Below are 14,187 nucleotides of genomic sequence, written 5' to 3'. Positions count from 1 at the left end.
TTGTAGCTTTATGTGTAGGTTTTTAGCATAGTTGGGCTCACTCAATACTTTGACTGAATTTGTGTTGGCAATTACATGTTATAAGTTTCATATTATAGGCTAACACTGAATGTGATTAAGTTTATAATATACATGTAATATATTTGTCTTTACTCAGGACCTTTGTAAAATGGCTATACTTTTAATAGTAGGCTAATTAAATAATACCATAAACTATAACTTTAAGGGTAAAGAGTTAATAAGGCTAACGTAAAATATATGGGATACCAGTTTTTATTATAAATCCTAGACCTAGTGCAAAGCCGATTTGAGGATATGTTGCTCTATGGTTGCGAGTATGTGGCTCTTAAAAGAGCCGTTGTTGGCGTTTGTAGATGTATTCAGTTTAAGCTCTTTCGCCACGGATGCGACGGGCCAGCTGGATGTCCTTGGGCATAATGGTGACTCTCTTGGCGTGGATTGCGCACAGGTTGGTGTCCTCGAACAGGCCGACCAGGTAAGCCTCGCTGGCCTCCTGCAGAGCCATGACAGCGGAGCTCTGGAAGCGCAGGTCGGTCTTGAAATCCTGAGCGATCTCCCTCACCAGGCGCTGGAAGGGCAGCTTGCGGATCAGCAGCTCGGTGGATTTCTGGTAGCGACGGATCTCTCTCAGAGCCACGGTACCGGGCCTGTAACGATGGGGCTTCTTCACTCCGCCGGTGGCGGGGGCGCTCTTGCGGGCAGCTTTGGTGGCAAGCTGTTTCCTGGGAGCTTTTCCTCCGGTGGATTTACGTGCTGTCTGCTTGGTTCTGGCCATTGTAGTTGGTCGTTCTTGTCTGTGTTCACAGCGATAGAATGAATGAAGGCAGACGGCGAACAGCGGCTTTATAAAGGAACTGCCGGAGCGAGCTCAGCGTTGATTGGACCAGACGGAGAAGCGCGCGTTGTAGCTGATTGGATAAAATCAAAGTAAAGCCCTCCTCCACAGTGGACTGATGTAGATCACATTATTGTTGCTTTTTATACTTTTGTAGCCTATACATATTTAATGTTATTATTTTGTAATTTTAGATAAGCAGACATGCATAGTTGATGTTAAATATCGTTGATTGCTAGCTTAGAGGGTCCACTTATTGTGATAGTTTAAAACATATCAGCATGATTTCTACATCTTAATCTAAATATTTTCTTAATTACGGTCACCACAGAGCACCATATGAAGCCATTACTCCCTGTAGCCATCAAACTGGACAACTCCCTTTTTATAATCTGTTTTCATGTGCCTATCAGTGCAATAATTTAAATATACACATCAGTAATCATTATTACAGCTGTTATATTAACCAAATATTAATATTGAAGGCTACTTGATGCTTTAATATTAGGCCTAAATATCTCATGTTCTATTGTAAATTGGAGCAACAGTAACAAACTGAATTTATCCTAAAGGATCAATAAAGCATTTGTGATATATATTGATTCAGCTCATCTAAATATGAATGTTTTGATTAAATGAAATGCTGCATTGAAGGCTATTTTGTGTGAGTGTTTGGGTGCAACATTTGATCAAAGACTAGCCTATTTCTCAAACATGAAGCAGGAAGATCTCTTTAGTAGAAGTTGTGTGGCTCTTAAAAGAGCCTTTGGTGATTTCTATTGGATGAGTGAGCCGCTTTACTTCTTTGCCTTCTTAGCTGCAACTTTCTTTGCGGGAGCTTTCTTCACCGGGGTTTTCTTGACAGCAGTTTTTTTCACAACCTTTTTAGCAGGAGCCTTCTTGGGACTCTTCTTCACTGCGGGCTTCTTGACGGCTTTCTTGGCCGCTGCCTTCTTCGGAGACTTCTTGGCTGCTACTGCTTTCTTTGCTGCCGGTGCCTTCTTCTTTGGAGACTTCTTGACAGCGGCGGGCTTCTTGGCTTTAACAGGGGCTTTCTTCACCACTTTCTTCGCTGGTTTGGCGACTTTCTCCTTCTTGGCGACCTTGAAGGAGCCGGAGGCCCCGGTCCCTTTAGTTTGGCTCAGAGTCCCGTTGGACACCAGTTTGGTCACGGCGGTGTTGATGCGTTTGTTGGCCTTAACCACATCAACGCCCTTAGCGGCCAGAACCTTTTTGACTGCCGAGAGAGAGATGCCCTTGCGCTCCTTGGACTCGGCCACGGCGCTGAGGATCAGCTTCGGGAGGGTGGGTCCATCATTCTTGGGCTTCGCAGCAGCCTTCTTCTTCGGGGATTTAGCCGGGGCTTTGACCGGGACAACAACTGCTGGAGCGTCTTCTGCCATCTTTACTGTTTGCTGTGTTCGTCTGTAAGTGTCTGAAAGGAGCGCACGAGGCGGAGCTTATACAGCACATGAGAACCGTGGAGTGTCAACCACACAGCCGCTCTGCTGCCCGGCTCAAATGTGGCGACACTTTGTGTTTTCTCCACCACATTTCGGGGATAATACTCATGTAATATAAATGTTTAACACCATAAATGTTGTTACAACAGTGACACAACGTTTTTCTCTTCAGAATGAGCTCATGTTTGGAGCCGAGAAGACGTGTATTTGACTCCAGGAAGCGTCTAACCTCTCCCATACACCGTCACTTTGTGCAACTCACAGCGACTTTCCTTCACATTTCGTCTCCTAAAATGGTTAAAAGTGATTTGTATTCAATGTGAAAGTTGCGGTCCAGATAACATAGGTATATGAAGATATAATAAAAGTGAAATCGCTTCAGTGGCGAGTTTAATTTGGTTTAAATCAGAGCTGTTTTGGGTGGAAGTAAACACACGGATGCTGCCGGTGACTCGGGCAGTCAGACAGACTCTGACAATATGGATCCGCTGGGTAAAGACTTTGTTTCCAACAAATGCTACATTTTTTTTAAATACTTTATTTAGACTATACATTTTTTATGATCATATCCACATCAAAAATAAAACGATAGGCTACAATAAAATAAACAACAAACATGGTGTAGGCTATTCATACAGGTTTCTATGTCATATGTCAAATTAAAATTATTTGAGGTGTCAAGTCTATAGGTCCCTCAGATCTGCAATATAGTCAAGGGAAGGCTGCCAAATGTTTTAACTTCTTTGCTTTCCCTGAAATCTCATATCGAATTTTCTCCTTGTATAAAGTACTGTAGAACAATATGAGCCCGATGTCAAAACAGGGGGCCAAATTACAGTTTTTCTCAGTTGCTTTGGTGCTTTTCTCAGATCAGAATGAAAATTCTCATAACTATTAGTTCAACCTCCACAACATTTAGTCATTTGAGCACATCATAGTAGCAATTTCTCCTTCCTCTGAACAAATTGCAAATGCTTTTGGACATGTATCAGTTGCTTTCATACAATTCTCTGCTGTTTTATAACATTGTCATTTGCTTATGTCATGTCAGTCAAAATGAACTATACTTATGGATGCTGAATAGTCGTTCCCAATAAAACTAATAGTCTTCATTTCATTGCTTGAGTCATTACATACAGAATTGTTGAACTAGTTATCAAATTCTGTCAAGCAAATTCTATACCTTTCTTTATAATTTTTTTTATCACAATTGCTCTCAGGTGGACTTCAGCTTTCACTCACGAGGAGGTGTGTGAAGTATTAGTTGTAACCAATGACTTTCCTCGCTGCATTGCAAGGGATAATATCCGTTGTGATGTAGATGAAAATATGTGGCCAGACAGACAGGAACGTCTGTATGTGCCAGAATAATTTACCTATATATGTTCAGTTACAATATGTCCTGTTATATTGTTCACATTTGTGCACAGCTCTACCAAAAGGGTGTTTTAAAGGGTTGGTTTGGGTTAAGGGTTGGTTTGTTCTAAATAAGTGACGGAAGTGTATTTTTCTTTTGCACAATGCTGTAGAATTGCAAAGAGCATATACAGTAAAAATGTGAAACATACGTATTCAGTGTCTTGTACTCACTTACTCCCCTAACTACAGCAATGTGTAACTTTACTGTAGTTTTCAAATGGCTGTACAAGTAGTGTATAGTGCTGTCTTGAGCATTTTCAGGTAGTGTCACCGAGTTCTGACCTTTTTTTTGCATTGGAAAACACTGAGAGAATAAATTGTCATAATGAAAACATGACAAAGCCATTTGACTATCTTGTTCATAAACAATGGTGTCAAGACTTCTCATTTTGATGACACTGGCAGTTTCATTGACATGAATACTTGCTTTTGAGGAATAGACTATCCATTTTGAGCAAGTGACGTACTTTTGCAGGTTATCCACTAGGTTTTGCAGTTTGCACTAATTGTTTTGAGAAATGCACTAACTGCTGTGCAAATGTTAATAGTGATGTGAGAAAAGCACCAAAGCGACTGAGAAAAACTGTAACGTGAAGAGACTGACAATGCGATGTAATAAAAAAATATAAGCCTATCATGTAACATTTCAATAACGTCATATTTATTTCTTCTGCACGGACACATGGATTCAATACTTTAATCAGATCCCGTTTGTACACGTTCTTTGGTGTATATTTTCTTGACTCTTTGGGGTTGTAATGACATGGTAGTGCATTTCATTTAGCCTATTTTTAACCCAGCAGTTCTAAGTGTGTATGCGATAAATTTTGCATGCAATTGATATGCTACACCAATCCCCAGCAGATTGAAGAGACTGGGTTGTTATCAGAAATGGTATGAGTAGGCTAATATATATGCTGCTACAATACACACACACACACACACACACACACACACACACACACACACACACACACACACACACACACACACACACACACACACAGCCATAGTATGGCTACAACTATATAATAATGTCATATTACTTGAATACTTTTTTGCTTGTATGAATCAACAAGTTCTCTTTAATCTGCTCACAAAAAAGCACAACGTAACACTTGCACTGCTTGCAATACATTAGAGTATACTGCAACCCTTGTGTGGAAATGGAAGCTTGTGGAACACATTTAAAGAGACAAATATTGACAAATGTATTTTTCCCAAATCTCTTCCTTCATATTGTAACTCCATGTCTTCTATGATGTGCATTGAACTGTAGGCTACAGGATCATTGAACGGTGCTGTAGGCAAATTTCTGTTAATAAGGATAACAGGACTGCACTAAAGCAGGACGTAGTTCATAATATTCTATAATGTAAAAGAATGGTTGGTCCTTATATAACTTACTGCTGGTCGACATTCTTTACAACACTTGTAGACCTCATATATATTTTTTTTATTTGTCATAAATAACTCTAGGAAAGCAGTAACTCTTTGCAGATGTGGCTCTTGAAAGAGCCTTTGTGTTGCTAGTCAGATCAGTAATATGAGTAAAATAATAATTCTTAAAATATTTATCCAAACAAACACATTTAAAGAGTCAAATATTGACAAATGTATTTTTTCCCAAATCTCTTCCATCACATATAATCCAAATATGTTGCAGTGTAACTCTGTGTCTTCTCTATTGAATCACCTTAACCTTTTGCTATGGTGTGCATTTAACTGTAGGCTACAGAAACATGGAACGGTGCTGTGGGCAAAGTTCTGAAATTAAGGATAACTGGATTTCACTAAAGCAGGATGTAGTTAGTGATGTTAGGTCCGACACGAAAGCCCCGAAGTCGCGCAAAGGGGGCGTGTCCAGATGAAGCCTGCCTCGAGGCCTGTATCGTTTGTCACAGTACCACGTGACTAAAGACAAACGAAGCCCCGTTTTCTGAAATCATGCGACTGCCTCACTTTATACAGGTGAAACTCGAAAAATGAGAATATCGTGCAAAAGTTCATTTATTTCAGTAATTCAACTTTATAGGTGAAAATAATATCTTATACAGACTCATTACATGCAAAGTGAGATATGTGAATCCTTTATTTTTTATAATTGTGATTATTATGGCTAACAGTTTATAAAAACCCCGAATTCAAAATCTCAGAAAATTAGAATATTACATAAAATCAATAAAAAAAGGATTTTAAATACAGAAATGTCGGCCCTCTAGAAAGTATAATCATGTGTATGTACTAAGTACTTGGTTTGGGCCCCTTTTGCATGAATTATTGCCTAAATGCGGTGTGGCATGGATGCTATCAGCCTGTGGCACTGCTGAGGTGTTATGGAAGCCCAGGTTGCTTTGATGTGGCCTTCAGCTCGTCTGTATTGTTGGGTCTGGTGTGTATCATCTTCCTCTTGACAATAGTCCATAGTTTCTCTATGGAGTTCAGGTCAGGAGAGTTGTCTGGCCATTCATGCAGAGTAATACCATGGTCAGTCAACCAGTTACCAGTGGTTTATGGTACCGTGGGCAGGTGCCAAGTCTAGCTGGAAATGGAAATTGTCATCTCCATAAAGCTTGTCAACAGACAGAAGCATGAAGTGCTCTAAAATCTTCTGGTAGACGGCTGTGGTGACTTTGGACTTGATAACACAGTGGACCAACAGCATCAGATGACATGATACCTCAAATCATCACTGATCCAAATTAAATGTTGCGTTTCATTTGGAAATCAAGGTTCCACAGTCTAGAGGAAGAGTGGAGGGGCACAAAATCCAAGGGGCTTGAAGACCACTGTCAAGTTTCAACAGTCAGTGATGATTTGAGGCACCATGTCATCTGATGGTGTTGGTCCACTGTGTTATCAAGTCCAAAGTCACTACAGCTGTCAGGGTTCAACATAACTTTTTTTTCCTACTGGCCCGCCGGGCCAGTGGATCCGAGTTTTACTGGCCCCTTGTATATTTTCACTGGCCCTGCACACACTTTTTTTTTCTTCATAATTTAGTGTCAATAATTATAATACCTGTATTAGAAAAATAAAGAAAGATAACCAGATCTAAAGGGAATATCTATACTGTAACAGTATAGATATTCCCTTTAGATTTGGTTATTTTTCTTTTAGTTAATTATATGAAATGTTGATATTGCTCATACACATAATATAAAACCAGGCAAACATATTGAATTAGAAGCCTACAACTGAAAGTATGTTGAAGGGGTCGGCCAGTATTTTAAAGTCCAGTAGTTTGAAGGTTGTTTTTATTCTTGAATTTGGGCAGTTTAATGAATAGTTCACCTGCAGAAGTCATGTTCAAACATAAAAAAAAAAATAAGAGATGGTCTGATCATTTTTTGTTGTGTGGTAGGCTGTTTTTATTACTTTCTCTATATGCATTAGGGATGTGAATGTGTCGACCGAATGACCGGTTTTCCACTTGCGCTCAAGTTGACTTTAAAAATAGAATAGAAATCCGAAAATCAGTGGGTTTTTTTAATGGGAGATTTCACCGTGTATGTGAGTTCACGTCTGGTCGTGAGCGCGCTGCAGGAGTGTCACTTCTCCATGAAGTGTCAGCTTCACATAAGAGTCCGGTGTGGGACCATTTTTTCAAACTATTGATAAAAAACAATGCAGTGCAAAATATGCAGCATAAGTTAAACGCTCGTCTAAGACTATGACGTTAAATCACCTTAGAAACACACAATGCCTTCGTCCGATCACAGCAGCGTTTCACCGTGTGATCTCGCCAGCGAGTGAGCCGCCGCGCAGATGAACTGTGGTTTGTGGCTAAAATAATAACCGGGGATATTCTCCCCGTTAGCGATTTCAATGGGAAAGACTTCCGCGATCTGATTGAATGTCTCGAGCCTGAAAACACAGTGCCAAACTGCGCGACTATAGGAACTGTACAGTGAGCGGAGTCCCTCCGTTCGTTTCTGTCTACAACCGACACAATCACCGGAGACGCATTCACAGCGTTTAAATAACGCCTCTCATTTGTATTACCATTGGGGCTTGGATGCAAATACTGTAACATTACGGCGGCAGATAAAGGAAAAGCGCAGTTATCATTTTCTGCACCTCAACCTCTGCTGTGGGAAGAAAGAAAGGGGGCAGAGTAAGTCGATTGATTTGTCGACTCGCAGGCGGACGGTAGGCAGCTCTGCCAACGGAGCGAGAGTGCAACCGCTTGTTGCTCCGCCTGTCAAAACGCCCACGCATCGGTTGTCCACTGGCCTTTCATTAAAAAATATATTTTATATTAGGTTTATTATATTGAGTCTTAAATAAACACTGCTTTCATTACGACTCTGAACGCGCATTTCAATGAACCATGATGTAGTCTACAAAAAGATACTGAACTGTGATTGGCCAGTCACTGGCCCGGGCGGGACAGTGACTGGCCAATCAACTTTCCCTGCATATGATTTTACTGGCCCCGGGCCATCGGGCTATACGTTATGTCGAACCCTGAGCTGTCTACCAGGATATTTTAGAGCACTTCATATTTCCTGTCTGTTGACAAGCTTTATGGAGATGCTGAATTACTTTTTCCAGCAAGACTTGACACCTGTCCACAGTGCCAAAACCACAAGTAACTGGTTGACTGACCCTGGTATTACTGTGTTGATTGGCCAGACAACTCTCCTGACCTGAACCCAATAGAGAAACTATGGACTATTGTCAAGAGGAAGATGATACACACCAGACCCAACAATACAGACGAGCTGAAGGCCACTATCAAAGCAACCTGGGCTTCCATAACACCTCAGCAGTGCCACAGACTGATAGCATCCATGCCACACCGCATTTAGGCAATAATATGTGCAAAAGGGGCCCAAACCTAAGTACTTAGTACATATGCATGATTATACTTTCTAGAGGGCCGACATTTCTGTATTTAAAATCCTTTTTTTATTGATTCTATGTAATATTCTAATTTTCTGAGATTTTGGGGTTTTCATAAGCTGTAAGCCATAATAATCACAATTATAACAAATAAAGGCTTGAAATATCTCACTTTGAATGTAATGAGTCTATATAATATATTAGTTTAACCATTTAGGTTGAATTACTGAAATAAATGAACTTTTGCACGATATTCTAATTTTTCGAGTTTCACCTGTATACTATCTATGCTCGCTATGTGAAATAAGAGAGCCACTACCATAACATACCAGCAGATGTCAGTATTCCTAAATGAGCTGTTAAATGTGGCTTTGTTGATCAGGCTTTTCGGTGAAGCATTTGGCCAGAAAGATTCGACACATTCACGGGGCTTCATCTCACCATCACTAGAAGTAGTTCACAATATATATTAGCCTATGTAAAATAATTGGTCCTTATAGCTGGCCCACATTAGTTACATTGATAATAATAATAATCAATTATTTATATATTTTACTAAATAACTCCATTTAGGAAAGTAGTAACTCTATGCTGATGTGGGTGGCTCTTAAAAGAGCCGTTGTGTTGCTGGTAAACAGCGGGGTGGTTTACTTGGAGCTGGTGTACTTGGTGACAGCCTTAGTTCCCTCGGACACGGCGTGCTTGGCCAGCTCACCGGGCAGCAGGAGGCGGACGGCGGTCTGGATCTCCCTGGAGGTGATGGTGGAGCGCTTATTGTAGTGAGCGAGGCGGGAAGCCTCACCGGCGATGCGCTCAAAGATGTCACTCACAAAGGAGTTCATGATGCCCATGGCCTTGGAGGAGATGCCGGTGTCGGGGTGGACCTGCTTCAGGACTTTGTACACGTAGATGGCATAACTCTCCTTCCTGGACTTGCGCCTCTTCTTGCCGGTCTTGGTGACTTTGGAAACGGCTTTCTTGGAGCCCTTCTTTGGGGCTTTGACGGTGTCTGCTGCTCCAGGCATGATTGTATCGGTGAAGCTCAACTGACTAGAATGCTGTGTTGACGTGGGGGCGCTAGATTTGTACGTGCCTGTTGCAAATGTCAGTGTGCTGTTGCTTGCACACGATTGGCTGTTAATGTGATCTAGACTGAGCATGTGCAGACACACGGTGAGGGCTACCGACTACAAACAAGAGCTTTTCTTGTTTTTTTCTAAATTGAAATTTGATCAATTATATAGGTTTGACTGCAGTGAATTAAATGGTAACTCATTAGAAATATACATTTATGTTAGAATGTAGCCTATAGTCATGGAGGACATAGCCTACTCCTCAGTTTCTAACATTTTCAAAAAGCCCACCTCAAAGTACACATAGGCTTTTTATTGCTCTGTTGTTCAATATGTAACAATGTATCATCATAAACTGATCACGTTTGGTGAAGACAATATGAAGTCCTTGTATGCAAAGTAACACATAACTTAACAAGTTAAAGAAATGTAGCTTTAGTGGAGCAGTTAATTTTTCTCTGTGGAATGTATAGTGAAGAAGAAGGATAAAGTGGCAAAAAGAATACTTGTGTCAATATATTAGTGGAACCAAGCCACTCAAGTCAAGTCAGTCTGTAAACTGAGTAGTGTTCTTTACACTGATGCTAATATGTGAAAACTATTCTATCCAAATGTAATCACACGTTTTAACACGTAGCAGTGATCTGTATAAATGTGTTCATCTTCATAGGGGGAACATGAAAAATTAAATGGATTAAAATTTCAACTTTTATAAAATGTAGTATGTAAATTCATTGTGTGATTATTGTCTATACTTTCAATGTTGCACAGGATTCAGTGGCTGCCGTCAATGGGTTAATAGCCTATCAAAAAAACATTTAGCCTATTTATTTTCCCTATATTTCAAATTCAAAATACCATATAATTAATAAAGCAACAACCCAAAGCTGTGACAAATATTTTAAACTTTTACAGAATTATGATTACTATAATACAAATGTATTCATTCACACCACCTCAATATATCACTTTCAGACTTCAGTCCCAATTTATTAATGTTTAGCAGCTATTAAACCATGTAAAACCTGCCTTTTGAAAGAGTCATTGAAGAGATTATTGAGCACACTACAAACTATTTGGTGTTAAATAAATGTGAGTACTGTTAACATGTTTTCACTTGTCCCTTTTCACTGTAACATTTCTAATTTAACAATTGTTTAAATCCTCACTGCTCCAACCCATATAACCCTAACTGTTGATCTGGGCCACATATCCATTGTTTGATAGGTCTATAGCATGGCTGGATGGGCAGTCACTTCACTAGTAGAAGTTTCTGCACTAATTGATTGGACCTATAATACATACTAGAAGCATTTTGATTTCTGACAAGAATAGATTGTACATCATATGCATAAGGCCTGGCTTCATGTTGACTCAAAAGGGGAAACGCTTTTTTGTATGAAGTGTGTGGCTCTTAAAAGAGCCTTTGTTTTCCGGGATCGTTATTGGGTCGGTATGAGTTAACCTCCGAAGCCGTACAGGGTGCGGCCCTGCCTCTTCAGAGCGTACACCACGTCCATGGCGGTGACGGTCTTCCTCTTGGCGTGCTCGGTGTAGGTGACGGCGTCACGGATGACGTTCTCCAGGAAAACCTTGAGCACACCGCGGGTCTCCTCGTAGATCAAACCAGAGATACGTTTCACTCCACCACGGCGAGCCAAACGGCGGATAGCGGGTTTGGTGATCCCCTGGATGTTGTCACGGAGGACTTTGCGGTGACGCTTAGCGCCTCCTTTCCCAAGCCCTTTGCCTCCTTTCCCTCTGCCAGACATCGTTGCTTCAGCCTATTGGTTTCAGCTTTACAAAGAAGAATGAGCTTGAAGCCGCCTGACTCGATATTTAAAGCGTAGCTGCGGACGTAAGAGAGGATGGGGGCGGGACTTGCGGTGGGAGGCCGTTAACCATTTGCAGCTGTTTCTTTTTTTAATTTTTTACTTTATTGCCAAATTCTTCAAATTTTTTATTTCTAATTGAACCTTTGTGATCAGGGACTTATTTAATTTATATTCATATGTTCATGCGATTATAGAAGTCAAGCCCATATGAAACCTTAACTTTTTGTCCCATGTGTCCAATTCCAAAACCTATGGTATAGGCTAGATATGGGATATTATAGATTACTGGAAAGATATTTTACAATAAGATATTAGTGAGTGTCACATGAAGTTAAAAATGCAAAGTTTATTTGGATACAGGACTGAGGACAGGACCAGTCTGAATATTTTAATTAAATATTTCATGAGCTTTCTTTTTTAATCTCAATGCAAGAAACAAATATTGTAAATTGTAACCTATTTTTTTGGAACGGGAGGATTAAAGTAATTTAAAACAATCTGCCTTTCATCTGTAGTGTTGACATATCAGGCTGTTTGGGCCTATTGTGTATGGTGGTTGATAGTAGCCTAATTGATAACCTTTTTTATTTCAATTTGTTTTGCTTGTGGACCATGAGACTCAACAATGTAGGCCTATGAGCTATCATTGTGGAATAGCTTTAGATTTTAAATCACATGAAAAAAATTAATGAATACAAAACAAATTAGCGCAGAAGTGCAAGATTTTTTTTTATATGTAGCCCAACTGCTGATGCTTATAAAACATTATAGCCTATGGTCTCTAGGCCACAACTTTTTTACCATTTTCAAACAACTAGTTGAAGGTTTACTCTTTAGTGAGAAGTGGGTGGCTCTTAAAAGAGCCTTTGTTTTTAGGTGAACCAGTCTAGTGTTTACTTCTTGGCGACCTTCTCTGTCTTCTTGGGCAGCAGCACCGCCTGGATGTTGGGCAGCACGCCGCCCTGAGCGATGGTCACTCCGCCCAGCAGTTTGTTGAGCTCCTCGTCGTTGCGGACGGCCAGCTGCAAATGACGGGGGATGATTCTGCTCTTCTTATTGTCGCGGGCAGCGTTTCCAGCCAGCTCCAAGATCTCAGCGGTCAGGTACTCAAGCACCGCCGCCAGATACACGGGAGCTCCGGCTCCGACGCGGTGAGCATAGTTGCCTTTCCTCAGCAGCCTGTGGACACGACCCACTGGGAACTGGAGACCGGCACGAGAGGAGCGGGTCTTTGCCTTTGCTCTGACTTTACCAGCACCCTTGCCGCGACCAGACATGATGTAGGAGTAATAATTTCAACGAGTGAGACGAAGAAATTATGCGGAAGTCAAGAATGACCCGACTTTATATGACCACACTGCTGGTCGTTGATTGGTTGGATAGAACCTAACTGTGATCGGCCAATCAGAAAAGAGGTCGTGTCATTGTCCTATTGGAGTCGTTGAAAGATTTGTTTACAAAATCTTAAATTATTTTATCAATGGACAAGTTAGTCTATAGTTAAGCAGTTACACCACATACAAATGAACTAATTAAATAATATGTAAAATATGAAGCAGCTACTGTCTGTTGGTGAATCTCACAACAATAGGAATATCCCAATTGTCACATTTTAATTAATTCTCTTTTCAGCAGTGATTGAAGTCTTGATCAAAGGATTTCCAAGCATTTGAGTTCAGCTTAGCCTTTGATGGTCACTCCGCCCAGCAGTTTGTTGAGCTCCTCGTCGTTGCGGACGGCCAGCTGCAGGTGACAGCGGATGATTCTGCTCTTCTTGTTGTCGCGGGCAGCGTCTCCAGCCAGCTCCAAGATCTCAGCGGTCAGGTACTCAAGCACCGCGGCCAGATACACGGGAGCTCCGGCTCCAACGCGGTGAGCATAGTTGCCTTTCCTCAGCAGCCTGTGGACACGACCCACTGGGAACTGGAGACTGTCTCGTTCCTATTCGTAGACTATAGTGTCAGTTACACCGCTGTGGGCTTCTGGATGAAGCCTTGGCGAGTAAGTGTCCAGACCGGCACCTTTTTCTCCTCCGCTGCCTCCCCCGGCACGTAGCTCCCTGTCCTTCTCTTTTGGTTGTCCGCTGGCTGCTGTTCTCCTCCCTCTGTTTCAGTGCTCCCGCTCGCTGCCCGAGTATGCCTCCACTCGCCCCGGTGGACCATGAGTTGTCCTGTCTGAAGTCTGAGCTCCGCTCCATTGCGACCCTCCTGGATGATGTCCTCCTGCGTCAATCCTCGCTCCTCGCCCGGGTGGAAGCGCTACAGCAGGATGATTCCAGCTCGGCCAATGCTGTCCACCGCACATCGGATATCCCTCTTCCCCCCTGGACAAGCGTTGCTAAGAAGGGGAGGCGGGTCTCTCTCCCCTTGTTTTCCCCTGGCATGGATGATTGTGATGACGATCCCATCCCGTTGTCAAACTTCTTCTCTCCCCTGGAGAAGCTAGCTGAGCTACCGGCTACTTCCTCAAGCACCGCTTCGGAGCAGCCAATCCCTCCAAACTCCCGACGCAGAAAGCGTCGCACCCCTCCATCCAGCCCGCTGATGTCCCAGGACAAACGTCAAAGGTGCTCATCCCCTTCATCTGCATCCTTCTCAGAAAACTTTCCTCCTCTCCCAGCCCCTCAGCGACCTTTCCCGCTTGGTGCGCTCCCCCCGACGCTCAATGATGACGTCATCTGCGCAGGTGACGTT

The 14,187-nt window shown here is 41.9% G+C and overlaps 5 protein-coding genes across 5 annotated transcripts; all 5 read right to left on the bottom strand.

Annotated features, from left to right (window-relative positions):
• Nucleotides 1–385: 385 nt before the first annotated feature.
• On the bottom strand, nt 386–796 carry LOC307262846 (histone H3.2; the record flags this gene model as incomplete). The annotated part of the gene is made up of 1 exon (XM_080043843.1): nt 386–796. One exon carries the CDS (start codon nt 794–796, stop codon nt 386–388), a length of 411 nt encoding a protein of 136 aa, XP_079899969.1.
• An 857-nt stretch (nt 797–1,653) lies between these two features.
• Nucleotides 1,654–2,259, bottom strand: LOC307262844 (histone H1-like; the record flags this gene model as incomplete). Its single annotated transcript, XM_080043841.1, has 1 exon — nt 1,654–2,259. One exon carries the CDS (start codon nt 2,257–2,259, stop codon nt 1,654–1,656), a length of 606 nt encoding a protein of 201 aa, XP_079899967.1.
• A 6,974-nt stretch (nt 2,260–9,233) lies between these two features.
• On the bottom strand, nt 9,234–9,611 carry LOC307262847 (histone H2B 1/2/3/4/6-like; the record flags this gene model as incomplete). Its single annotated transcript, XM_080043844.1, has 1 exon — nt 9,234–9,611. The coding sequence occupies one exon, from the start codon at nt 9,609–9,611 to the stop codon at nt 9,234–9,236; it is 378 nt and encodes a 125-aa protein (XP_079899970.1).
• A 1,383-nt stretch (nt 9,612–10,994) lies between these two features.
• Nucleotides 10,995–11,431, bottom strand: LOC307263342 (histone H4; the record flags this gene model as incomplete). The annotated part of the gene is made up of 1 exon (XM_080044481.1): nt 10,995–11,431. One exon carries the CDS (start codon nt 11,429–11,431, stop codon nt 11,120–11,122), a length of 312 nt encoding a protein of 103 aa, XP_079900607.1. The 3' UTR covers nt 10,995–11,119.
• A 956-nt stretch (nt 11,432–12,387) lies between these two features.
• Nucleotides 12,388–12,771, bottom strand: LOC307262804 (histone H2A-like; the record flags this gene model as incomplete). The annotated part of the gene is made up of 1 exon (XM_080043795.1): nt 12,388–12,771. One exon carries the CDS (start codon nt 12,769–12,771, stop codon nt 12,388–12,390), a length of 384 nt encoding a protein of 127 aa, XP_079899921.1.
• Between the last annotated feature and the right edge of the window lie 1,416 nt (nt 12,772–14,187).

Source organism: Ammodytes marinus (assembly GCF_949987685.1).
Source record: "Ammodytes marinus genome assembly, chromosome: 16".
Taxonomy (NCBI): domain Eukaryota; kingdom Metazoa; phylum Chordata; class Actinopteri; order Uranoscopiformes; family Ammodytidae; genus Ammodytes; species Ammodytes marinus.
The sequence above is the reverse complement of the archived record's forward strand: the minus strand, read 5'-3'. Positions and strand labels throughout refer to the sequence as shown.